The 24,226-nt window shown below is 41.6% G+C and overlaps 5 protein-coding genes across 11 annotated transcripts in view; 2 read left to right on the forward strand and 3 right to left on the reverse strand.

The window, feature by feature from the left end:
* Window positions 1-10,375, reverse strand: part of LOC106741999 (kinase D-interacting substrate of 220 kDa) — a 39,010-nt gene extending 28,635 nt beyond the window's left edge. For 2 of the 4 annotated variants that reach the window (XM_014614539.1, XM_014614533.1), the window contains exons 1-2: window positions 10,105-10,375; window positions 9,045-9,117 (exon numbers count right to left, since the gene is read on the reverse strand). Coding sequence is in view for 1 of the 4 variants with exons in the window: in XM_014614537.1 (XP_014470023.1) it covers window positions 1,184-1,333 (150 nt within the window). In the remaining 3 variants the exon portion in view is untranslated. Of the gene's footprint in view, window positions 1-1,183; window positions 2,313-9,044; window positions 9,118-10,104 lie in introns of those variants that run through there. The other 2 variants (XM_014614537.1, XM_014614534.1) reach the window with 2 other exon arrangements.
* LOC106742001 (tRNA (guanine-N(7)-)-methyltransferase) lies at window positions 550-12,414 on the forward strand. 4 transcript variants are annotated; one of them, XM_014614543.1, is made up of 7 exons: window positions 550-814; window positions 10,946-11,045; window positions 11,220-11,347; window positions 11,450-11,634; window positions 11,719-11,832; window positions 11,894-11,995; window positions 12,059-12,414. In XM_014614543.1, exons 1-7 carry the CDS (start codon window positions 769-771, stop codon window positions 12,188-12,190), a joined length of 807 nt encoding a protein of 268 aa, XP_014470029.1. In that variant the 5' UTR covers window positions 550-768; the 3' UTR covers window positions 12,191-12,414. The 4 variants fall into 4 exon arrangements, with proteins under 4 accessions (XP_014470029.1, XP_014470030.1, XP_014470032.1 ...); XM_014614544.1 differs by lacking the exon at window positions 550-814 and adding an exon at window positions 8,126-8,404; XM_014614546.1 differs by lacking the exon at window positions 550-814 and adding an exon at window positions 10,571-10,634.
* On the reverse strand, window positions 12,126-15,165 carry LOC106742003. The gene is made up of 5 exons (XM_014614548.1): window positions 15,064-15,165; window positions 12,963-13,092; window positions 12,688-12,853; window positions 12,416-12,545; window positions 12,126-12,326 (listed from the first exon to the last, which is right to left on the reverse strand). The coding sequence occupies exons 3-5, from the start codon at window positions 12,817-12,819 to the stop codon at window positions 12,226-12,228; spliced, it is 363 nt and encodes a 120-aa protein (XP_014470034.1). The 5' UTR covers window positions 12,820-12,853; window positions 12,963-13,092; window positions 15,064-15,165; the 3' UTR covers window positions 12,126-12,225.
* A 705-nt stretch (window positions 15,166-15,870) lies between these two features.
* Window positions 15,871-17,266, reverse strand: LOC106742002. The gene is made up of 2 exons (XM_014614547.1): window positions 16,348-17,266; window positions 15,871-16,244 (listed from the first exon to the last, which is right to left on the reverse strand). The coding sequence occupies exons 1-2, from the start codon at window positions 16,517-16,519 to the stop codon at window positions 16,171-16,173; spliced, it is 246 nt and encodes an 81-aa protein (XP_014470033.1). The 5' UTR covers window positions 16,520-17,266; the 3' UTR covers window positions 15,871-16,170.
* A 239-nt stretch (window positions 17,267-17,505) lies between these two features.
* LOC106742000 lies at window positions 17,506-24,220 on the forward strand. The gene is made up of 6 exons (XM_014614542.1): window positions 17,506-18,218; window positions 18,296-18,588; window positions 18,776-18,925; window positions 19,019-19,133; window positions 19,258-19,435; window positions 19,508-24,220. The coding sequence occupies exons 1-6, from the start codon at window positions 18,006-18,008 to the stop codon at window positions 19,645-19,647; spliced, it is 1,089 nt and encodes a 362-aa protein (XP_014470028.1). The 5' UTR covers window positions 17,506-18,005; the 3' UTR covers window positions 19,648-24,220.
* Window positions 24,221-24,226: the final 6 nt, after the last annotated feature.

Consider the following 24,226-nt stretch of genomic DNA (forward strand, 5'->3'; position numbering starts at 1 on the left):
TACCCGCGGTAACGCGTAGGTCGATTTCGCCGAATTCAACGGCGGCACGCATTACATTCGTGGAATTATTGTCATCAAAAGATGTTGTAGTGACAGGTAACTCACGTGTCAAGGTCATACCGAAATCGACTAACGACTTCTTACGCTGAGAAAAAAGCACTTAAAAACTTATTTGTGTGACATGAGGTATATTTTGTAAACTATAAAAAAAGATTTATTTCCTAATAAGAAAATATTTCACAGAAATAAACCTCGTGTCCCACAAATGAATTTTTAAGAAATTTTTTCTCAATGTACGCACGAGATTCGCGAAAAAAAAAACGAAATAATAATTTCGTAGAAATTTCGAACTTTGTTTATCGAAAACAGCCGAGGGAAAAGATCGATGGGGACCGAGCGCAAATGTGGACGCGTCTGCTTTTGGTGAGCAACACGGTAATAATAATGACAGTCACGAGACTGGAGCTGAATCGTCTCTCGCGTAAATTCGCAGTTACGCAGCGACGGAGGGTCTTTGTCGCGCGCCGTTTCCCAAATTAAAGTGAAAACAGAGTGTAATACGGGCGGCGGATTGTCAGTCACGATGAGCGATGCCAGACGCGTTAAACACGACGCTCTCGAGTTGAATTATATTAACGCGCGAATTATTCGCTGCCATTGAAAGTGCCCTGCCAAACGGAACACTCTACGTGACTCCGCGCGATAATGTGAATGACGTAGTTTCGAGTCATTCAGCGCCAGAATAGAGAATGGGTCAGTGGAAAAGTGATGCAGCGCGCGTTCTCGCGCATACAACGCGAGGATCGTTCGAAAGGTAGGCGCGACAATAATTTTGGCGAACACGTGGTGCGAAATATTGTTCTCAGATAGGGTTTTCACGAACGCGCAATTTCATTGTCTCTTCGAACCTTCCGCGGAGTCTCGCTATTTCAAAGGCGCGAAACGACAATTTTGAACAAACGCGCGATCGTGCGGTTCTCAATAGAGTCTGGCGAACGAGCCAGTCCGATATCTTTTCGAGCCTTCTGTTATTGCGACGGTTCCGCACTATCGATAATACTCGCAGCACTCGTGACTTTGTCGTCCGCGTGGTAATCGCGTTTCCCCGCATTCCTCCGCAAAATAACCTCCGTAAAACGGAAACGAAGGGAGTAATCGTGGAGAAACATTCCGGCGGAGTTACCTCGTGGAACCGATGTTCCAGACGATGCACGATATTCTGAGGCCGTCCTTTCAGCAGGGAAAATTGATTTCTACGGCACTCTCCGGTCGCGGTGACGTGCCTGTAACTCTTGTCACCGAACACCCTGGTCTTCGTGCGCAGATGAGACATTTCGAGGACGGCTATCTTTCACTATTTCCCGACTATTTCACTATTTCACTATCCGCAAATCCCCCGACGCGGAAGTCGAGTCGCACTCGCGTCAGCGAACTTCCCCCTCTCACTCACTCACTCACTCAACCTATCTGTCTCTCTAAAGATCGACTCGACAAATATGCCGTCTAAATCTGCACTAATTATACGCGCTCGAAATAAACTTCGACGGTATTTTCGACGAGGCGAGAGGCCATCCTTGACACACGTTTCTCGCGTGGCTACGCGATGCGCGTTAATAATAGCGTTACACCAGACGTTCACCTCGGCTAACTTTCATAATTGCTTAATTAATCGTACGTTCGGCCCGAGCGCATCTGAGCGTCGCGCTCACGCCAAAAGTCAGATCGCGAAACGTCGTACGACGATTCGCGCGAGACTATTTCTTCGTCGGCCGCTCGTTTCTTTCGCTCCTTTTCCTCGTCGGTCTCAAGGATGCAGCAAATAATATGTGCACGTTCTGGAAGAGATGTATATTCGTCGTGCGTCACTATAACGTGTTTATCACTGCCTCGTGGTTCGCAATCACGCACTATATTGCTCATCATTAATTCTGTCTTAATGTCGATAATGATTCCTCGATTAATTATTTACTCGTGATTCAAATCATCTCTCTGCCACACTTCGACAGTTACTTCTTGCCATCACGTCATCGACGATAGGACGACGCAGACGAAGGACATTTGCTTTCACCGATAGTAGGACGATGAGTCTCGTGCGCGTTTCAAACGGTCTACTGATTCGCGAGTAATCGTAATAAAAGCGCGTTTAATTCGCGAAAGAGGACGAACATCTCGTCACTTCTCTTCCGGAAAACCGTATGGGCCACACCGTTCACGCAGGTTTACGCCGGTAATGATGCGACAGGTGAACAAACGAGGATGTCACGAGAAACGAATAGCGTCTCGCGTTCCGCACCATGCAAGCTTAATAACGCCAATCGCTCTCGAAGATAACGCAATCACTTCTGGCAATAGACAAGATAGAGGGACGCGCGCACGTGAAACATTATTTCAGCATGAAATCATTATTTCGTCTCGATTGACGGAGGTCGATCGATATACCGCGCGCGTGCGATGATCGTGAGATACGGCGAGATAAAGCTTGCGACGATGCGCGACGGTGAATAAAATTAATGTAAATTCGCAATTAGCCAGAGATAATCTTCAAGTACACAGAAAAGAATGTCTGAAATTAATGACAGATATTCTGACACGGAAAAAAATAATTTTACTCTGCCAGCAAAATATTTGTCTCCATGCACGTGTAAGCAAGAATATTATAATATTCTAAGAAAATTTTTAGTCTGAAATAAATGTAAATAATACTATTGCATCAATACAAATTCAATCAAGTCGAGACTAAAAGTCCTCTGCGAAGATTATAATATTTTTATTTATATACGAGAATATTTTTAATTTCAGCTAATTTTTTTCCGTGTAGGCGATGCAAGCACTTTGCGTGAAACGGCGGCCGATCGACGGATGATCATCTGATATCCGCCTCCGCGTCTTTTTTCCGCGTTTTTTACCGGTTGCCTATGCATTGTCGCGCGAAAAACGAAGAAGTTCAGGCGAGAGCGCGCGCTCACCTGGCGGCTTTTACACATGCTTTTATCTTCGCCTCGTCGGCTATTTATCACTCCGAGACCGGACCGCGTATCGCACCTTTTTGAGTGCCTGATAAGCGGACGCGTGTTCCTGTATCGGACAGTGCAAAATATTTTCGGGCGACGACTTGCTTGAAATCCCGACGACGTAAATATTAACCACTTCGCGCGTTTCGTCATTTATTCAATAGCGGAATTTTGTTGCAACGGAATCGCTCCGTCGGAAGCATCGTGCCGTTGTTCGAAGGTCGCAGATATCCCACCGATATCGTCGGTATAAAACAAAGGAGCATGTGAGGTCAAACGTAACGTGATTAAGTGAAGTTAATGTCAAATTAATGTTAAATATTACGACATTGATATTACCTTCCGCGGATCGATCGAGCGTACCCGGTGGGACTCGCGAACACTTCTCCGCGATATCATCCGCGTTGAACACACGTGAAGGGGACGAGTTAGCGTCAGGTCGATAAATTCCTCGGAAATGAGAAAACTGAAACCTGGTAATGAGTCACTTCGCATTGCGAAGGCAGTGCGTCAGCTTAACCGAATCGCCATTTGTATTCTAACGATCTGGACCGACAAGCGAAATCTGCGACTTTCGAAGTATCTATTCGTTCGTTCACAGCGTACGAGAAACCTAAGGTTGAAAAGAGAACGCGCAGGAAACTGAAACGGGACATCACGAGCGTTAAAGATGTCCTCGATGTCCTACGTGGCAGCCTCGTTCCAATTTTATCTTAGAACATGGAGCCAAAGGACGACGAATTTCATCGAAGGCATCGGCATTCCCGCCGTTCGTTCGCGAATTATTTTCGCGCCACTCTCGAGAGGGTATTTCGCGAGGAGAGTAAATCGAGCGAATTCAGGCCACGCGTCGCGGCTATATAAGATGGCAACCACGATCGAAGTAGGAAAGAAGTTTGTATCATCGTGACTCGCAACGTGACTAATTTCCGAACGACGTCCTTCGAACCGTTCACAGCCGTTTTTCATCAACACGCATTTGCATAACCGCTCTATTGTCTACTCGTAGACCCGTGCCGAGCTAGTTCTTTTTAACCGAGCCTCTTAGGAATTATAGTTCCGCAATTCGACTTGGAAATTCGCGTTACGTATCCGTCGTAAGAATGTGCGCAATTTTCCTAGACATCCATCTAGTTACTGTCTAGTATTAACGCATTCTCTTTAATTGTAACGATACTGCGTAAGAAATGAACGAGGATTTGATAGAGTTTTATTTGCTGGCTGAGACAGTTTTCTTAGTTAGAATATGCAGTTTATATTGGCATCCGCTCAATTGTATTATCTGCTATGAATTAATTGAATCGCTTTCTTGTCTATTTATTGTTCTGTTTTCGTTCAGGAAATGAGCGTGGATTTTGCGCATTGTTCTCAGTTACTAGACAGAAGTTAATATAATTGTCCAGTAATTTAAAAAATGCATGAAATTTCTACCTGAGATACTTCCGTTGGGTTATTACGACGGGATTCGAAGTTTCCGGAACTTCGGCGAAATCGTTAAGCACAAGACTCATCATCCCATCGGAGATCGTCCGGTGACGAATTCTGGCAAGTAAATCGCTTATGACTTTAATTAAGAGCCAACTTTTACCGCGGTGAATCCGACGAGGCGAATAATTCGTTATCAAATGAATCGAGAGGCGGACTTATCACTGCCCCGAGTTTGGAATCGCAGGAATCTCGCCGTAAACTACACCGGCGCAAAGTAGATCGAGGCCAAGGATCGAGGAGGAGTTAGAGCGAACGCGCGGCGGCTTTTAATCACTCACTAAATGAAGCAGAACCTCACGTCGTAATACCGTTCTATGTCATCACTCGCGCGGGCGTCACGATCCTTGACGTCACATTATTTGCCAAATATATCGCGACCGGCACGTGCCGATAAGCGCGTGAATCTCGCGTCGACAGCGAAAAAACCGGGGGATCCCTCTCGGGAGAATTTCTTCTCACTTTCCACTCACTATCGTCGTATTATCTCGCGAAACTTGCTCGTCACCCTGTCGCACCTGTCGAGGTTACTGATGATCCAGCTGGGAGATCGCAGCCTCGCACGATCGACCGATTCTCGACGAGCGACAGTAATGTGTACCTTGGCACGGCATTAAGGGAGCACAATGACGGATCCACGCGGAATCGAGGTCGCGAGCCGACCCCGTCAGGACGAAGGAAACCGCGGATTGACGACGACGATGTCGGGGCGATCGCGTGGCTCGCACCAAGCCGAGCGGCGTAACATCCTTCGCGTAACTGCGGCCGGGAACAATTGACCGCAGCAACAACACCTGACGCGCGTGGGCGATCCACGTGGACGCGAGGCCGGCCCCTTTCGCTGCCAGGTGGTGCAAAAAAGAGAGAGAGAGGGAGACACGCAACGGCTACGGGCACTACGTCATCGGGCCGCGTGGGAGTCGGCGAGAACGTCGAGAGACGTTAGCCTCTTTGTTTGTCGTCCTGGCGTTGCCCTCTTTTCGTCCTCGTCGCGCACGCGGCGCGTCTCGGAAGAGAGATATATATCCCCCTATGCACGCGTACTATCGCTCCTCGCACTTCGCTTCGCGTCTAACGTGTGATGAATGCAATACCCATTCCGAGGGAGAGCCAGCCGATAAATGTAGATAAGATTGCGCTCAGTTGTAAGATAAGACGGCCGGTATTTTACGCGGTGAACACGCGACGCGACAATAGGTAGGAATAGCGGCGATATCTGACCGCTTGAGCTATTCAGACATTCGCGCGCGATTCCTCGCCAGCGACACGGCTGTGTAACGATCGCGATAGTGGGTATCGGATGAATCCAGAGCGCGGTGGATCGCTGGAATGGCATATCTGGGTATCCCGATGTTCTTTGATCTTTCGATAAATAGAATAAATCACGCTATCGTGTGGCGCGTAGTAAAGATTAAGATGCGAATTAAGATGCTTTGTAAACAGGAATAGCGTAGTCGGAGACTAAATGTAATGAGACTGAATTGACTCGATAAAAGGTGCACGTGTGCGCATTGCTCCATCCTCGGCTTCTCTCGATATCTTGTTGACGGAGTATCTTTACACGGGACAAAAAAATCTGCTTGCATCAGCCGGAAAGTATACAACCAGACGCGTCTTGATTGAAAGAAATAGCACATTTCTGCTTATAAGAATATTACATTTGGACCGTAAGAACCAGAAATTCTGTTTCCTTCAACCAAAATGCATCTGGTTGTTCACTTCCTAGTTAATACAACCAGACTCTTTTTTCCATGTAGGTATCATATTTTCACTAATGAGATTATAAATTTTCGGATAAATCTCATTTAGCTATTCCAATATTCAATATGAGAGGAAGGGCAGAGAGAGAGAGAGAGAGAGAGGGGGTGTGTGTGACTCTGTGTATATGCACAGTAAAAAATATTTTATACTTGTGTTAAAATCAGTCCTTGTAAAAATTTTTGTGTTAAATTTTTGACATCCCCGTGTGTGTGTGTGTGTGTGTGTGTGTGAAGCAGTGGAGGAGAGGAAGAGAAAATAGAAAAGTTTTCCAATTACGATTGCTAATTCCACTATTTACAGGATTGAATACCGATCGAATGTCGATAATGTCGCGTGGCACGCTTGTCAGAAATGCGAACAGCTGATTGCTAGATGACATTGCCAGACTAAACAAATGTTAATAGACAATGTAATGTTGCCGACGTGTATTGACAGCGGGAAGGACATGCGCGAGACATGTGTAAGGAATGTCGGCCAGCATGTTTACAAATGGACGGAAATTCTTTGTTTGAAAACAAAAGAGAAAAGATGAAGAGGAAGAAGAAGATGAGGAGGAGCATGCATCGTGTCGGTACACAGTAACGAACAATAACCTGTTCGTTAGTCATTCGTGTAATAAATAAAAAAACAATAAAAGACAGTATCCAACTACATATAAATGCGTTAAGTTACCAAACATCCCTTTAGTCAGCGAGATTGGCGAGATTCGATCGTTCGCAATGAGACGTTGCGAAAAACTGTAGCGAAAGATCTCTGTTTCTCATTTATCGATGATTATATTTCAAGTTTGATTACGCTTACGTTTCGTTGCGGAACGATCGACGACGTGAAGAGAGATCGAGCAACTTTGATTTTCGCCGTGACTTTCGTATCTGAATATATTCGGAACCGTGGATATACGTGGAATAACGACTAGTTTGGAAGTTATTTACCATTCCGTATAAATTGTCGAATGTAAGGTCCAGTCGAGTCTTAAGTAGCGTGTACATTTTTCGTAACTTTTGTGCCGATAAACTTATACAGTGATCCGAAAGTCTGAGTTCCACTAAAGGTGTTCTCTCATTGGCACTCATCTGCGAGTTCGTCAAATGCAATGAACACTGACGGGAAAGGGTCGTGTTCGGTTATATTTATATACGAACACTTCGACAAACTTCGTTGTCTCGGCTCGATTCGTGACACTCACGCGAGCGAGCATTTTGCAAACCGCTCTCTTTGTTCCGAGCGCATGACAAGGGCAGCCGCGATGAACAATTATGCGTGAGACTATTTTCATCGCCCGCGTTTTTGCTGCACTCGCAGTGTGCAGGCAGATCTCGTATTCTCGACGTTAAATAGTAATTCAAATGCGAAAGATGGAAAGTTTCTCCTGGTCCACCCTATACAATACAAGCATGCGTACGCAGGGAAAAATTTGCCGCTGATACTGCAAATTGTTTGTTACTATAACAACAATAAAAAGATTGTTGAAAATTTGTTAAAAGTATTAATCGTTAATTATGCCAACTGAATTTTATTGCTGTCGCAACGACGCTTTGCAACAACAGCAAAATTATATTTTCCGTGTAACAGATCTTTTTACTGCCACTGAAGTAACGAACAATTTGCTGCGCCAGTAAAAAAATTTTTCCCCGTGTACAATCGCACAACCCGCTATATTTATTTGCGCGCGTTTTCTATCGCATGAAAGCCAGATCTTCATCGATTTTCTATCGGCGCTTTTCCTCGTTCGATCATTCGCAGAAATAGCGCTCGATATTTCGCAATCGACGCGCGCGGATCGATCAACGTTGAATTAAACTGGTCAAGCAAGCACTCGCGCGGGTATTTGTTGACGATCACTTTCGACGATTTAACGCATCGTCGGATGCAGAGTGAACACCACGTGTTATGCAATTCTTGGAGCTCGTCTACATTTTAGTCGTGCAATCGATATGCCACGCGCGACCGAGAGTTTCCACGTGGACGACTACAAGCGCTAATTAGACCCCGAACATGTGCATTTGGATAATTGAATTTTTCAATATCACCTATTGTTCGACTCACGCAATTGTTACCCGCTACTGGTGCGTGTCATAAACGCTGATTTAGCCGAGAGCGAGACGTAAACGTCGACGAATGAAGGATCCATTATTGCAATTAACCACGTAAGTGTTCCCATATGTGTTGTACGGTACAAGTAACGTTCACGGATTATTTCCTACAGCTACGTCTTTTACGCCCACATAACGAACAATCAGAACATACGTTTAAATACACCGTTGCGAGGGGGGGGGTTTTTTTATTGGGCCATGTCCTGAACGCGCTTACAATGATGTTAGGGCGTTAACAAGTCAACTTATTAGCAGGAAATTTGCTACAAACACACGTGGTTATTGATTTTCCCTAACAGAGCACTGTTATCATCACATTTAGAATACGAACGATACTGAGAATGCTCATATCTCTTGACTTGTCAGCGCGTTCAGAATACGAGCCATTATCTCTAATTATATCAAGTTATAATAGTAATGTCGAATTTATACGATGATAACGTGCGATTTATACGTCACAGATGAGGGAGGGTTCAGTTAAAAACAAATATAAATGTCGTCCGAATTACAAGTACGGTTGACAGAAAATAAGAAGGGAACTGGATTCTTCGATGATAGCGATTAGAACGTCGCGCAACGTGGTAAATGATATATTCGTGGTGATATTAAACGAAGCCGATAATATGCGGAAGTTCCTGTTCCGCACGTTATCAAATATCAGCTGACCATTAAGAGAAAGCGTTATAAAACTTACCAATTAAGAAGACCGTTCCCTCGGGAGGCCCAAAAACCGTCATGTATAATGAAGCCGCTCTTTCCTGTCGTGCCTGAAATATCAAAAAAGTTACTCGTCAAAATGTTTGTTACTCCATTTGAACACAACGCCCAATCATTAGGAAATTTACCCGTGAACAATTTACAGTGATGCGATACTAAATTGCAATTAGCACATTGAGTTAATTTAGATACTCTCCTTCCTAAAAAATACCTCTCAATGAAAATTTTGCGTTAAATCACTAATAGAATATATATAATCAAAGTATAATATAAAAATGTATTAATAAACAAATAATAATAATAATAAATAAAATAATAAAGTAAATTTATTAAAATAAAAATTTGACTAACATTTGAGTCATGGTATGTGTGGTAATCACAAAAAGATTGCAACACATTTTTTGTAAGTTTCGGAACGCATCCCGTGTCCAATAGAATGTATTTTTAGTATAGATTAAGAACCCAATTTGTTCAATTTTTTTTCGGAAAGAAATTGAAAAAATATGTGGAAAAATTCGATGTTTTTCCGATATTCCTCATTCATTCACGGAAAAACGGAAAAAACTCGGATTTTTTTCAAGCCTATAAAAATATATTTTTTAGTAATTCTCAAGAGATACATTTTCCTATCGGATACGAGAAACGTTGCGAAACTCACCGAAAAAAATGTTCTACCTTTTTTGTGACTAACTATACACTGCAAGCACCACCCTTAGCTCCTATTTCTTTAAAATTCGTAGCGAAATTCTTGAGCTGTAATATGTTTACACTTCGGTTAAAATTTACATGTCATCGAGATATTTGAGATGCATTATTTTTTTTATTTACACCATTTCCTTATCTTGATTCAATCTCATAAGCTTATCGCTTATCTGCAATCTCCATATTTGTACAAAGCTGCGAGACAAGAGTGAGAGTGCGTACATCGGCGAATGCACGCGTATGCACGTAGTACGCACGCACGCACACTCGAATCTATGCGATACCGCGATCACAAAGGCACCCGTCGCGAAATGGTGATTCTAACCTGATCTTACCTGGGAGGATTCCGTTGTCCTCGAGAATTCCTGTTCTCTGTGTGTGTGTGTGTGTAGTCGACTGTCTAACGTCACTCACGCGCCTTATGTAAACACCATTTTTACTCACGATTACATTTTACTGGTGTCGCAAAGTCGCACAAACTGGAAAACAACATTCGTACGATAAAGATTTTACGGGACACGAACTGTCTCCGCCTTTCGCGTGCGTCCTGTCTATCCCCCCTCCACTTGCGTCGCCGTCGACCGCTTGGCGGCGCGCGACGCGCTTCGATCAGCTGATTGCGGCGCACGTGCGCGTTAAATTCCGCGCCGTTCCCCTTCCGCGCTTCCTCCACTTTGCGCATATAGTGCTGCACTTTTTACACACGGTTGTAATTGTAGTAAAGTTATTTCCTATTATTTAGAATATGTTTTATATATTTATAAGATAGACAGATCAATATATCTCATGGCTAGAAGAGAATTCAAGAAAATTGGAATAAAGCACAAATAAGAAGAGAACAGGTTCATCATTGATAGACTGACAGGTTGCTGAACCTTGAGTCTGATCATATTCTTATCTCTTTTCTTCTAAAACGCGAACGTTTTGTTTCATGCACGTGGGAATGTGAAAGTTGTCTGTCATAATTACACTTTCTACACCTTTTCCCTCTTTTTCTAACGGCGCGACGAAACGCTTATTCATCTTATGTGGGGAGAGTGCAAGAATTGACTGAGAAAGTGCAATGATGAAAGAGATTATCGTGTCATGTGTACAATGTTATACATAACCTCTTAAATTAAATTTGTTGCAATTTTATTGTATTTTAAAGTTAATTAAAGAAAGCTTTTTATCTAGAGACTAAATGTAAAATATCGACGATGCAAGCGTTACCGCAGAAGAAGTATTACAGACAACGTGCCCATTCAAATCCGATAGCCGATCATTGCCTAGAATAGTGAGTAAATAAACAATTTTTATCATTTTTTTCATCAATTTTTAACTAAAGAAAATTAAGGTTTTGTGATATAAGATCAAAATAGAAAAGATCGAAAAGATAGACTTGAATTGATTTTTCTCCTAAATTAAATGATGATTTAAAAAATCTGTATTATTTATCACATACACGCAGCCCTATAAAACCGGATTTGATGGATTGGAATACCTTGTACCCAGAACATTTTCATACTAACAATAAGCAAGAAACACAGAAACATGTGGAATTTGTAGATATTGGTTGTGGTTATGGAGGACTGCTAGGTAATTTCTTTTATTTCCTGGATATTTCTGGAAAATAAAAATAATAATGGACTAAATGCAATAGAGAACTTTGTATTAAAATAATTAAAAACCGACTTTTAGTTACCTTATCGCCAATGTTTCCCAATAGTCTGATACTTGGTATGGAAATCCGAATAAAGGTTGCAGACTATGTTAGAGATCGCATTGCTGCACTACGTTGCCAAAATCCTGGCAAGTACCAGAATATCGCTTGTCTGAGATCAAACGCTATGAAGTATCTGCCGAATTACTTTCACAAAGGGCAGGTGAGAGAGAAGCTCCATGATTGACCGATGCTCCCTAATACGATGCAGAGAAACCTAATTCGTGTTAATTTTCATTTTGCATAGTTAAAGAAGATGTTTTTCCTGTATCCAGATCCACACTTCAAAAGGTCGAAACACAAATGGAGGATAATAAACAAGTCGTTGTTAGCGGAATACGCTTATCTGTTAGCCGAAGGAGTGAGTACAATACTTACCTCATCGTATCATTTCTCTAAAGACTAATATCAACCTTTCACAGGCAATTGTATACACTGTAACAGATGTGAATGATCTGCACAAGTGGATAGTTCAGCACTTTCAGGAACACCCGTTGTTTGAAGAAGTATCTAAGGAAGACTTGGTAAATATAATCACTGTTTATTTTTCTAACAAGTGCACATACTGACAAATTTTCTCAACACAGAACGCAGATCCCATAGTAGAGAAATTATACGAGAGCACCGAGGAGGGCAAGAAAGTAACGAGGAACAAAGGTGATAAATTTCTGGCTGTATTCAGGAGGATCGCGGATCCTTACGTTGCGACGAATAGCTAGCAACTATAATGATTGTATACAGCTGTATATACACGTTAATGCATGATTGGTTTCTCGTGGAGGGATATTCTCGCTACCGACCGTGATTTCGGTATTGCAACGGGGTGTTCTCTGTCGTGATGCAATAATCGTGCCTCTGAAATGAATTGTAAGCGTTGAGAGAGTAAGTTTCCCACTTACTATACATATTGTCATTCAAAAATAAAGTATGACATTTTCCGATACCTTTATGAATTGTCTTTTTCCTGTTCGTGTCGGACACTGCTTTCGGATAGCTTGTATGTCTGATATCCGTGTGCTGAATCAAATGCGTAGTATCCAACGCAGATTCTTCGTGCACTATGACAAACAGCATCTAACAAATAACATTAACGATATTATATAAATGCTTCTCTTTAAAAAACGTTGAATCAGTAATGACTCTGATCAGTAATAACATCAACAATATTATGTAAATGCTTCTCTGTAAAAACACGTTAAATCAGTAATGACTTTACTTCTTCTAATATATGGTTGATTAACGTTCGTGGAGATATGTACGATTTCTGTATCACTCTTTTCCTCTCGAGCAAATTCATTTTGAATTGAGAGTAAAATAAATTGGATCGGTCCTGCAGAACGTCTCGCATCACGTTCTGGAACAGTTTGTTATTGACTATTTCCCTATAATGTGAAATATATTTAAAAAAAAAAAACATATTTATTCTCTATAAATAAGTTAAACATTTTAATGTTTTATTGTTGTTATAATTATAAAATTTAAGAACTTTACCATAGTACGCCCTCTAGAATTAACGAAGATCGACTGATATTTTCCTTCTCGAACGTCGTCTTTTGTTTTTTATTCTCCTCGATACATATCGAGACATATAAATTAAAATTCCTGCAGACAGCTCCGGTAGCTTATACAAACAAATGACAAAAATTTTATATTCCGTGGAACGAAACACGTCAGATAAAAATAGATCGTTGAAAGCGAGTGTGCAAAAGATTTCCATAATAGACAAATTCAAGCGCGCACGCAGCAAGATAAAAACTTCTGTCGACGATCTCTGCATTCTAGTTGACTTCCAGGCTGTAACGATTAGATGATTAACGATTAACGAACTAACCTGCTCTTTTATTCTAGTCTGGGACATTCGGTAAAGTACAAAAGTATTATCTTTTGCTTGCACAGAATGCTGAGATCGTCAGCAGAAATTTTTGTTGGTGTTGCTGAGTGCGCGCGAAGTTTGTCGATTACGGAGATCTTTCGGGCACTCATTTTCAATATACTATTTTTTCTCCAAAGTCTATCGTTCCACGGAGTGTAAAACTACTGTTATTTGTTTACACAAGCCACCGGGACTCTCGGCAGTCAATTATTGCTAGTCAACTGAACTGTTGCGAGCACTGCGATATTGTATTTCGACTTCCCTCCCGAGAAGTTTTTCTCTTGTTTCAGGACAAACTTTTGCATGTGCTGTTAGGGACGCGCCGGGGTGGGCCGGGAACGTCGCGGAACACGGGCGTTCGACTTCGTCGTTCGGTTCATCGCGAACGGGGCAGGCAACACACGTAATAGGCACGCCGAGCGTATACCGGATGGGTCGCAACGTGTTCCAAGTATTACAAGAGCGATCTCCTGCGTGTCGGGACTGTCGATGGGCGAAGAGACCGCGCGGGACACTCGTCCTCGTTCCCCGCGTTACCCGAACCCGATACCATCGGTTCGCGTGTGCCACCTCCGCAGGAACGTCGTCGGTCCCAGGGTGTGGCGCCGGAACCCGGAGAACGACCTTAGGCGTGACCTCGCCTGAGACCGACGAAAGCTCTTGCCGCTACTCGCGCTCATCGTTACTTTTTTTTCGGTAGTCGGACGAGTATGCTCGTCGCTCGATGCGGATTCTACAAGAAAGCGAGTTCGAGCGTTCCCGCTTCACGTCGTGGATGTGTAGGCGCGTGTTTGTATAGAAAAATGAAACTCTGTCCCCGCTTAGATAGTAGGAACCAAATGATAACTTGGCGACGAGATATGGAAACTCGGTGACAAGAAATCATATTTCTGTTACCCCGACCGAGAACATTCGTCCGAACGTTAAGCTGTGTTAAAACTCGGTTGAGCCAACCGAGAGCTGTTGACTGAGCAGGAAATCTCCTGATGACATGAATCTTTCTACTGTTACAACCGAGTTTTTCGTCTGGTCTGCGGGCAACGGAAAATTTAGTTATACCGACGAAATTTCTAATTTTTCCGTGTGTGTATGCAGATATAAAAAATATATAAAAGTTAAGAATAAAATATTTTATATGTATGTAAAATAAAATATCTTATATGTATGTATTAATCTATATTATATCTCTAGTGGGCGTTTCGACATTTAATATTCATATATCGAGGATATAATCCCCCCCACACCCCCCGAAAAATACCCAAGTTTAATTTTTACCAAATTTATTGATATAAGCGCGACATGTTTCAGCTACACGGAAGAAACTCGGTTCTTGCAACTGGATAAGGACTAATTGAAGACTCGGTGAGAAGAAATGAAAACTCAGCGACGAGAAATGACATATCTTTGTTACCGCGACTGCGAACATTCGTATGAGCATTCAGCCGCCATTAAAACTCGCTTGAGACAGCTGAGAGAGCAATTGACCGAGTGAAAGCCTCTTACAGAAATCTCTGTTCCTACAACAACAGAGTTGTCATCTGGTCACCGAGCAATTCGGGAAAATTCAGTTTATATCGACAGAATTGTTTTTATCGTGTATCTGCGCCCTCGTGTTTCCACTTTCCTAGCCAGGAGAACTGTTGGAACGGGACCACTCGTCGTCCGGCGTAACCTCCGAAAAATCCGTTGCGCTCATCCACGAATTCATTAATTTATTACCACGAGCGCGGGTGCGTAAGTGAGCGGCCGCTGAAAGTCCGGCGCTCGCCGCGGGACATTTCGGGTAGCGTAGGCGGCCGGCCGGCTCGGTGGGTAGACGAGTTTACATCGATACACGGCCGGTGGTGTCCTATAAGTGTATCGTCGAGTACGTAACAGGAAGTAACGCCGCGTGAATATTAACGAGCGCGGGCGCGCGAACACGAAACCACTCGGCCGCGAGGCTTTCGCGCGCGCTGGACACTCGCAACACGTGCAGCGTGACGCGAGAGGGACACGTGCGCGTGCTGCGCTCTCGACGACGAGCGCTGCGTTAAGTCGCTGACTGCCACGTCGATCCGGAGATAATCGAAGAACGCTGACGTTACCGGCAGTCTTCGGTCATCCGATATAAATAATGTGTTTACGGCGCAATGTAATCGTTTCATGGGAATACTTTCGTTTAACGTACTTGTGTAAGTGTAACGTATCTAGCGCTAGAGTATATCAGATAATTTTGGTGAAATTGCTTTATGGATAGAATGGTTGGTAACGTCGGTAATCTTCAATTATCTCTGTATTCTCTCTCTCTCTCTCTTTCTCTCTTTCTCTTATCGATTATAGAAATTAAAAATATAAAATTGAAATATGCAACAACATACGTATAAATAGCTATGGCAGCACATTCTCTATGGTCAATAAATGAGTAGATTACGTTAACAAGAAACTTGTGGTCAATGCTGTCCGAAATTTTGACAGAAAAGCTGTTATTTGACAGCAAGTAGGACTCGCGCTACAATGATATTCGCAATCCAAGAGCACACGTAGTTAAGATAAAATATAATGTATTTTTATACAAAATCTCTCTCTTCTTTTAACACGACAAGTACATTATTACGTTTTCTTTTATCAAATATCACAATATCCGAAGTTGCTCAAAAACTCCAAAGCTAGACTTCAAGTATTATCTAGATTCAAGTGTCGTCGACATGAGGTAGACAAAATCATACAATGAGAAATCATAGAAAACAAGAACATTATAGTTGTACAAATTATTGTCGTTTTAGATTCATGTTGTCAAGTGCAATTGCTACAAAATGCTGTCGGATTTACACCGATCTAAGTGGCTCATTCCTTGCGTTTAAATCGATCTTGGAAGGGTGGCATATCCATAATCCTAGCTGTACCAAGCAGTACCAATACTGAAAATAAGATTGCTTAATATGTAATTGTACAAAATGCGTGATCCCCCTATTGGGAATTGACATTCGCTATGGTAAGGTAGGCTTGATTCAACAGACATACCGGAGGAAATCGCATACATCACTGCTTGTCCTGCAGGGTTCTGATACTTCTTGGTGTGGTGATAAACATACAAACCGGAGCCGACTAGACCGCAACCACTCACCATTCTGCATGCGAAACATTCGCGGTCTCTCTTAGTAATAATACTGTTCACCATTGAGATATCTGACATGTCTCGACGCTGGATTTCAGGTAACGTCGAGTATATCTTGCTGACACTCGCGAAAACGCGATACTTTGGAGAGGTTAGAGAAGAAATTGTATTCGCGTAAACCGCCAAATGTTTTGATCACAAACCGGCTGTCGAGACATATAAATACCGACCGAACTGTCAACTTAGAACGAACGATACTGGGTCTGTTCTTTATAGCGGAATTGATAGCGAATACGTCTGCTTGCACACCGAGTGCGCACTAAAATTTGTTCATAGTTTGTTCTTATATTTAAAAATCGTCTTAAAACATCCTCGAATACTTCTTAGGGCTTACGCTTTAAATTCTCATTATTGGCCCCGCTTTAATGCAAGCGGTCGAATCTGCAGTAAGTTGCACTTTTAGCCTTTAAGCCCTTTGCACAGTGAAAAACCACGGGCAATAGGTTGAAAATCTATCGCATGTGTTATTCTCTGTTCCTGTTGTCTAGCATTGTGCAAGGACCTTTAGAATGAAACAAATTTATAAACCGAACGTTGAAAGGATCGAAGTTTCCAGGCAGCACTAAAAAGTACAATTGAATTCAGGAAAACAGATTTTATAAAAACTGCGTTCGGTCTTGCAAATCGGAGACATTGGATTGCTTCTAAGGTTATCTTAAGATAATATCTAGCTAATGAAACGACTTTCCTGGAGTAATCACAGCGAACCGATGACTCCGATTTGGAAAACCGAACGCAGCTAAATAACAGATCTATTAAGAAAAGAATCGGCGTCAAAATAGTCCAAATAAAAGATAAATATCGATTTCTGGTAATAAATTATATCTCAAAATCATCGAAAATAGTCAATCGACCTTTGATCTATTCAACTATTTAATATTTAATGCTTACAGAGATCTTTATTGAAAAAAAGGAACGGTATTCTGTGAAAATTAAAGGTCTGCCTAAGTCGTCGTTGAGTCGTATTACTACTTCACTTTCTCATTGAAGATAGTGGCGACTCGTAGCGGAGACTTTAGAACTATGTTTAGCAACAATAGCGGCTACTGGATCTGTCAAATATGACCAAACGGAGTACTTGGCCGTCCAACGATGAAAAATCTGATTTCTGCTACGAGTCGCGACCGTTTTCACTAAAAAACCGAAATCATATGATTCAACAATAAATCAGACGGACTTCTTCATTTTCAAGTAGTACAACTCATTACAAGTCGGACGAACTTTTATTTTTCAATAACATAAATCGAATAAATTTTGGTTCTCACCTCTTAACGAACGAGAATCCTTATGGATTTGAAGACGAATCATTTTGCAAAAAGATAAAGCGAGCGGGAAAGAAGGTGTAATTTTTATCGACGCGCAGAATCTAATATCGATTCGCATCTATCGTATATCTCGAACTCCAATTCGCTTCGCTCGCAGACACCGCCGGGGTCTTCATGCGCGCGTTTAACGTTACGATGTTGTTAGACATTTATCGCACCGTTGTCGGACAATAAGAGACATGTATGAACAAGCGGCGAGCAACTGGGCCGTCGGTCTTTACTCCCTGTTCGATCCGACAAATTTCCTGCCTTTCGTGCCGCATTTATGGAACAAGCAAGTGATAGTCTCGCGTTATCCGAGCGATACGAAGGTACGAGATACCGATGTGCTCGTAGGATATCTGATTATTTTCTGGCTGATGCTGTATCTACTGTATGAAAAATGTCTTAACGTAAGTTCAGTAGATAAATATTCGAGTTTTGCACGGCCAACACTTTTTGTACTTATATATGTATTGTGTTTCTACAGTCACTGTTCAGACGTATGCGTTTTCCACTGATACAGCGAAACAGGATAATCAAGGCGGTATGGAACTGTGGATTCTGCTTCGGTAGTATATGTTACATGATGTCATCGACTACTCAGATCTTGAGCATCGTACCCAAAAAACAGGGAATGACATATCAGGAGTTAGGGGTGGCTCTGCACAAGAGCTTCTACTTTCACCAGGCTGGAATCGATATACTATGTCATGGTGCTTGGATGAAGGGTTGCGCAAACTTACTCTTTGCATCGTTCATCTTGAATCCGTATCGACAAAAGTAATCCAACTCATCATTCCGTCATAAACATATTTTTTTTGTTTTAATCACATATACTTTCTCACACGTGGCTTAGCTTCTTCAGTTTTATTTTCTTTATTTGCCGTTTGTTCTAAGAACCCCGCATTTGTATTGCTGATATCACATCTGTTTATGTAGACTTTACTAATTAGTGAATGCCTTGCAGTTATAGGTGGTGTACAATTACGAGTACCTTTTTAATGTACAAAACTATTGACATTGTGATAGTTAATATATGCAGGGTGTTGTTGTGCGTTCTCCAGTCTACTGGAAGACCAGCTTGCAAAATACTATTCCTATTACACTGCCAGATTTGGTTAGTACGTAGTGCGTCTGTATCTATATTGAAAACTAATATATGCCGATATATCATTTATTTGCATAATCTAAACTGCAACTGTGTGTTTAGGATATATTTGTATTTGTACTTTGTGCCTACATTTATGCTCTGGTCAGAGGAAGGTAAATATGCAAGGACAGACCCTGGCTTGTGGCTTTGGTTTGCAGCAGAGTGCTTGGATTCAGTAAGTGTGTTTTATACTTTTTATTATTCACGCTATATTATGTAACTTAAAATATAAGAAAGAGTTTTTTTAGTATGTACGTTTAGAAATGTGACATGTTAGTGAGAATTTCCTATTTCATTAGATATGGCTGAAGATCTTTAGACATGCAAAGGCTACGCATTGGCTTGAAATTTGCTTGTTTCCACCGCCGACGCAAGAAGCGATCGAATTGGCAGGCATCCATAAGAGGCATAGAGAGTCTTTGAGGAAATTTAATAACAAAACAGCAAAGAAAGCCGAATTATGGCAGACGCTAGTTTGTAAGTACGCGTTCTCTGTTCTTCGATTCGAAATCAAGATTGAATTGTAACTTGGATGATGCGTTTGAAAAGGTGCGATGGCGATCAAGAAGAAAATCAAGAAGATTCGTCAAGCGAAGAATAACAATACAGATTTACCGATGGAAGATCCCGAAGAAGAAACTGACCTGTTTCGAGCGAAAGTAAGGGATGAATTGGCGGAGGAAAAATAGTTATTCGTATCGAAACTATTTTGAAAAGTAGCATTTAATTAGTCTGTTTTTTATGGCTGCATTGCCGAACTAATGCGATAAATTGAAGTGAGAGAAGTGTATGTTTTCTCACTTCAACTTATAACACCAGTTCAGCAGTGCAGCTATAAAGAATAGACCAAATTACAAAACTCTTATTAACGACGAGAGACATCCGAACTTTTACTAAACGAATTTCTTTGCGTAACGAAAGAGCATTGTTAATTGTATCACGATGTATCCGGAGCATCGAGATTACGAGTTTTCTTTCACACTATGTTGTTTCAGCGTGTCGACAAAGCGTATTATTCACAGCTAGTATTATTCGCTCTATTGTGATTCGCACGTGTATCTATATTTGTATATAATTGTAAATTAGCGGGAGGACGAATGAAGCGAGCATAGGAAATGTACATCGTATCTTCTGATGCGATGCAAGAACGGCTAGGTGCATTAACGAAAGACTATATCGTGTAGATTTTTTATACAAATTAAGTTTATTGGAGGATCTCGTAGACGTATATAAAGGTCAATGCTTTTACATTAAAAATCAATTAAGACGTATAGAGAAGCCTATAAGAGCAAATTAAAGGTAATTAAAAATGCGCCAAAGTAATAAGCAATCGTTAAGTATGGTTAACAGAATTGTACGAAACAAATGTATCGGTTCCCTATTTTGTATCATCAGTGTTAGCAGTAACTTATAAGGGAAAGTTAATTATTGTAATTTCGTTCTTATTTCTTGGTGCTTCTCACCATTTCTTAGTATATAGTTAGATGTTCGAATATATTTATTATTGTATCCGACTAAGCATCTTTCTTACCGCGGCTACACTTAACAATTTGGATTATTTTGGTGTGAAGCACCGTCACAGAAGATTGTCCATCCTCGAAGACCCGATATCGAGGCATTTATTTGTTCATCTCTGCGTTTCTTACATTTTTGCGTTGATTTTCGAGAGATTTTCCTTTGCAAGTTGCTATATTGAAAATGATCCAGAATAGGATCGAAACGTTTGTTTAATACAATTATATCCTATTCTAGCCATAAGCTTGCTTATTATTTTTGCGCATTTTTAACTAGCGCTTACTCTTTATAGGCCGTGTACGTCTCGTAGACGTATATTGGGCGTTTACGTAGAAAATTTATTATCACGTTTACACGTGTATTGCTTACGGGACATCTCGTCGATTGTATCGCGTATGTCGCAGCCTTAAGAATTTGTAATTAGCTAGATGTCTCAACGACATTAAGGGTCTTAGTAGAATATGGCTGACTTGTAATTTTAAGACAATATTCTGCGCCCTTCTTTGTCTAAATTTTAAGACAATATTTTATGTCCTTTGTCTAAAATCTTTGCCTAAATTATTATTTTTTTTTTTATCAAACAGTAGTTCGTCGTCAATCGCAAACAGAACGGTTTTTTAGTTTAAGACCTCCACAAAGACTCAAGACATAAAACGTTGTCTAGAATCGATAAGGTCGGCCATTCCGTTAAGGCCCTACGTCTCAACACGGCACTAAAATCAAATTAGCGACGCGTTTTCTCGAGACTGCTATTCGGAAACAGTATTGTGTATGATTATCTTACTAATTACTTGACGCCACCCAAAGCACTTAATGGTTACGCTAGTCATGACATTTTAGACTTAATACGATATCCCATCGTCGAGGTGGTATTCGAATCGAACACATGTTTCTTTCTTTCTGTGCGATACGATCACACGTGAATCCTCGAGGCGGCGGGCTCCAAGTTCCTCAAGCTATACAGATGAGATAGTAAGCCTGTTAATAATCAAAATGTTATTAATTACGGAATACGTTTATCGCGCAGTTGTTAATGCATTGCGTCGACGGGAGCCGTGGTGGATCGCGCTTTGACGTCATCGCCAATTTATGAGATAAAGCGAACTCGAGACACGTGAATACCATATTCGCTCATGAGTGGCAGTAGATGGAGAATGCGTAAGGCGAGAGGATTGCGTTGCACCGTGCATTGCCGAGTAACGAAATTATTATTATTATCGCTGCAATTTTAGCGGTAACGCCGGCGAGCTACTTAATTCATGCACGACTCTCTCGCTCGCAAAGTCGTCAGACGAAATTCGGCTATCTTTCGACTCGGGAAAGAGAACAGACTATTTAAGTCACGTGTCATTTGTAAACGCGCGCGGATACGTTGTCTTCGGCTCGTCGGCGATGCAGATATGGTGGTCCTGTTACGTTCCGACCGTTCGGAAAATGCAAACGCAAATAAAGACAACGATAATCCGTTAGATAAATTTAATCGACCTCATAGACACAAAATATCTCGGGACCACTCAACAATTACATCACATCATGAGGGGGGAGGTGGGGTTTATTAATCTGACGGTCCGTGATGGTAGGGAGCGGAATAAAGGCCGTAAAATGTCACATTAAATAGCATAACTTGTAAACATGGACGCGCCTGGTTATCCACTTTGTTTACATTCATGACACATTCGATTATATTTAGTGAGAATTTTTCAATTTTGAATCACGGTTCTGTGTTAATAATCCAAATGTTAATTTTTTAATATCTACTCTTTTAGAGACGTTACTCTTACTAGTAACCATTATAAAATTATAAAAAGTAATTAATTTGATACTATGCCTAAAAATTATTTGTAGAAAAAAATAGTAGCGTGCAGTCTAATAATTATTACCCACAATATGTTTATAAGCAATTTTTTTTCTTATTCTACGTATCGGCGGGAGAAAAGGGATAATTCCACGCGTCACGTAATATTAAAAAAGGATGTTTCGTGACGAAGTGTGATGAAGGAGGAGGGGTGGTAAAAAATACCCAAATTTCGCACGACACAATTGTTGGATGGCCCCTGATATTATTTTACGTCGTACGAGGGTTTTGTCGGTATGCATACGAATGTATACCTTGTATCAAAAGGATTCGCACGTTCTCATCACTCTCATCGATTCACACGTTCAACCATCGCTGCGCTCGTTGTTCCTATTGATCTCTCACGCATACACACGCAAGTGCGAGTGCAGGCATTGCTCGTTTGGACGAAGTGAAAAAAAAGTCCCGGCTAAGAGAATCTCACGGGAAATTCGTGTTGGCGCGACAACCGCGGTTAGGTGGTTTACCGTATCCCGGTTATCGTCGTCCGACACTTGGGATTAACTTCGCTGGAATTGGGAAAATGGATCGTCGGGGCAACGATGGCTCTTTCCCGTTGGGCTTGTTTGTTCCCACCCCGCGAAAGACATTCGTGTGGTGACTCCTGAACGAAGGGTCGAGATGCGTTGCTCGTGCTTTACTTTGTTTTTTATTTCGAGAATAACGTCTCGCGACTTCGAGCGAAGACTTCGGTGCGACGTTCTCGTTACATCCTCGAGGTATAATTCGCAAGTGACGATTGAATTACACACGTATAACCTGTCGTTTATCGGCAAAATCATTGTATTTCGATTTCCAAATGATATATCACGCACACATTTGTAGGGTTAATAAAACTCTTACAAATTACGTTCATCGGCCGGTAAATCATCTATCCATAATGAAATTTATTTAATCGCGCCGATACAATCTATAAGAAGTCTTTCTTTTCATACTAAATTATATCGAAACGTACAAAGTATCAAACGACGATCGAAACTACGCCTCATAGTCACCGATTACATGTGTCCCTTCTCACTAATTAAAATTATCGATCGTAGTACTCCTCACGTTTTGTCTTTATTTTTTTTATTTTTATTTTTTCGTCCTTTTTTCCTCCTTTTGGCAAGAACGGCGACGCACCGCCGTCGTTAATTGAAACGAATCGGAATTCAACGGTATACCGGTAGGAAGACGACGAAATCATGGTAACGCCACTTAAACAATCCGTTCTCGCGTGTATGTGTGTGTGTGTGTGTGTGTGTGTGTGTATACATTATGCGCTCTGTTAAAATCCGTCAATAATAAACGCCCGCGGCACGCGTCGGGTCGGAATCGGTCGGAATCAGTTGTTCGTTCATTCGTTCGTTCGTTCGTTCGGTCGGTCGGTCGGTCGGTCGGTGCGCGGCGCTTGAACGAATACAATTACGAAAGTTATACCCTTATTACAAACATATACACATTATGAGCAATAAAAGTTGAGTCCTCTAAACTTCCTCATTTTAGGCCCAACCTGTACCTCTGCGTCGTGTAATCGATGCAGATATTTAGAATATTTCACTTTTTATTTAAGTTTTTTTTTCTTACGAGAGAACACGCACTTTCGTTCTTTGTGAAAATATGGCCCCATTGTTACAGGCTCGATGTAGTGTTGGGAAATTGTAGTATTCCTCTTTATTTTGTTCCTGAGTCTGCAACAGGCTTCGTACAACTTCGCGCCACTTGCATCCTTCGTCGGCGTTTTCCTTCCTCCTCTCTTTCTATTTACCACACTCTCTCTCTCTCTCTCTCTCTCTCTCTCTCTCACATTCCCATTTCTTTTTCCTCGATAAAACATGTTCCGTCGTATCCGCACGAACGCGTCTTCCGTACGAAAACAACGGCGCGGCCTAATTCCCGTCTTGAACGCAGGGGGGGGG

The sequence above is a fragment of the Dinoponera quadriceps genome, unplaced genomic scaffold, assembly GCF_001313825.1.
Source record: "Dinoponera quadriceps isolate SergipeBrazil2010 unplaced genomic scaffold, ASM131382v1 scaffold696, whole genome shotgun sequence".
In the NCBI taxonomy this organism is placed as follows: domain Eukaryota; kingdom Metazoa; phylum Arthropoda; class Insecta; order Hymenoptera; family Formicidae; genus Dinoponera; species Dinoponera quadriceps.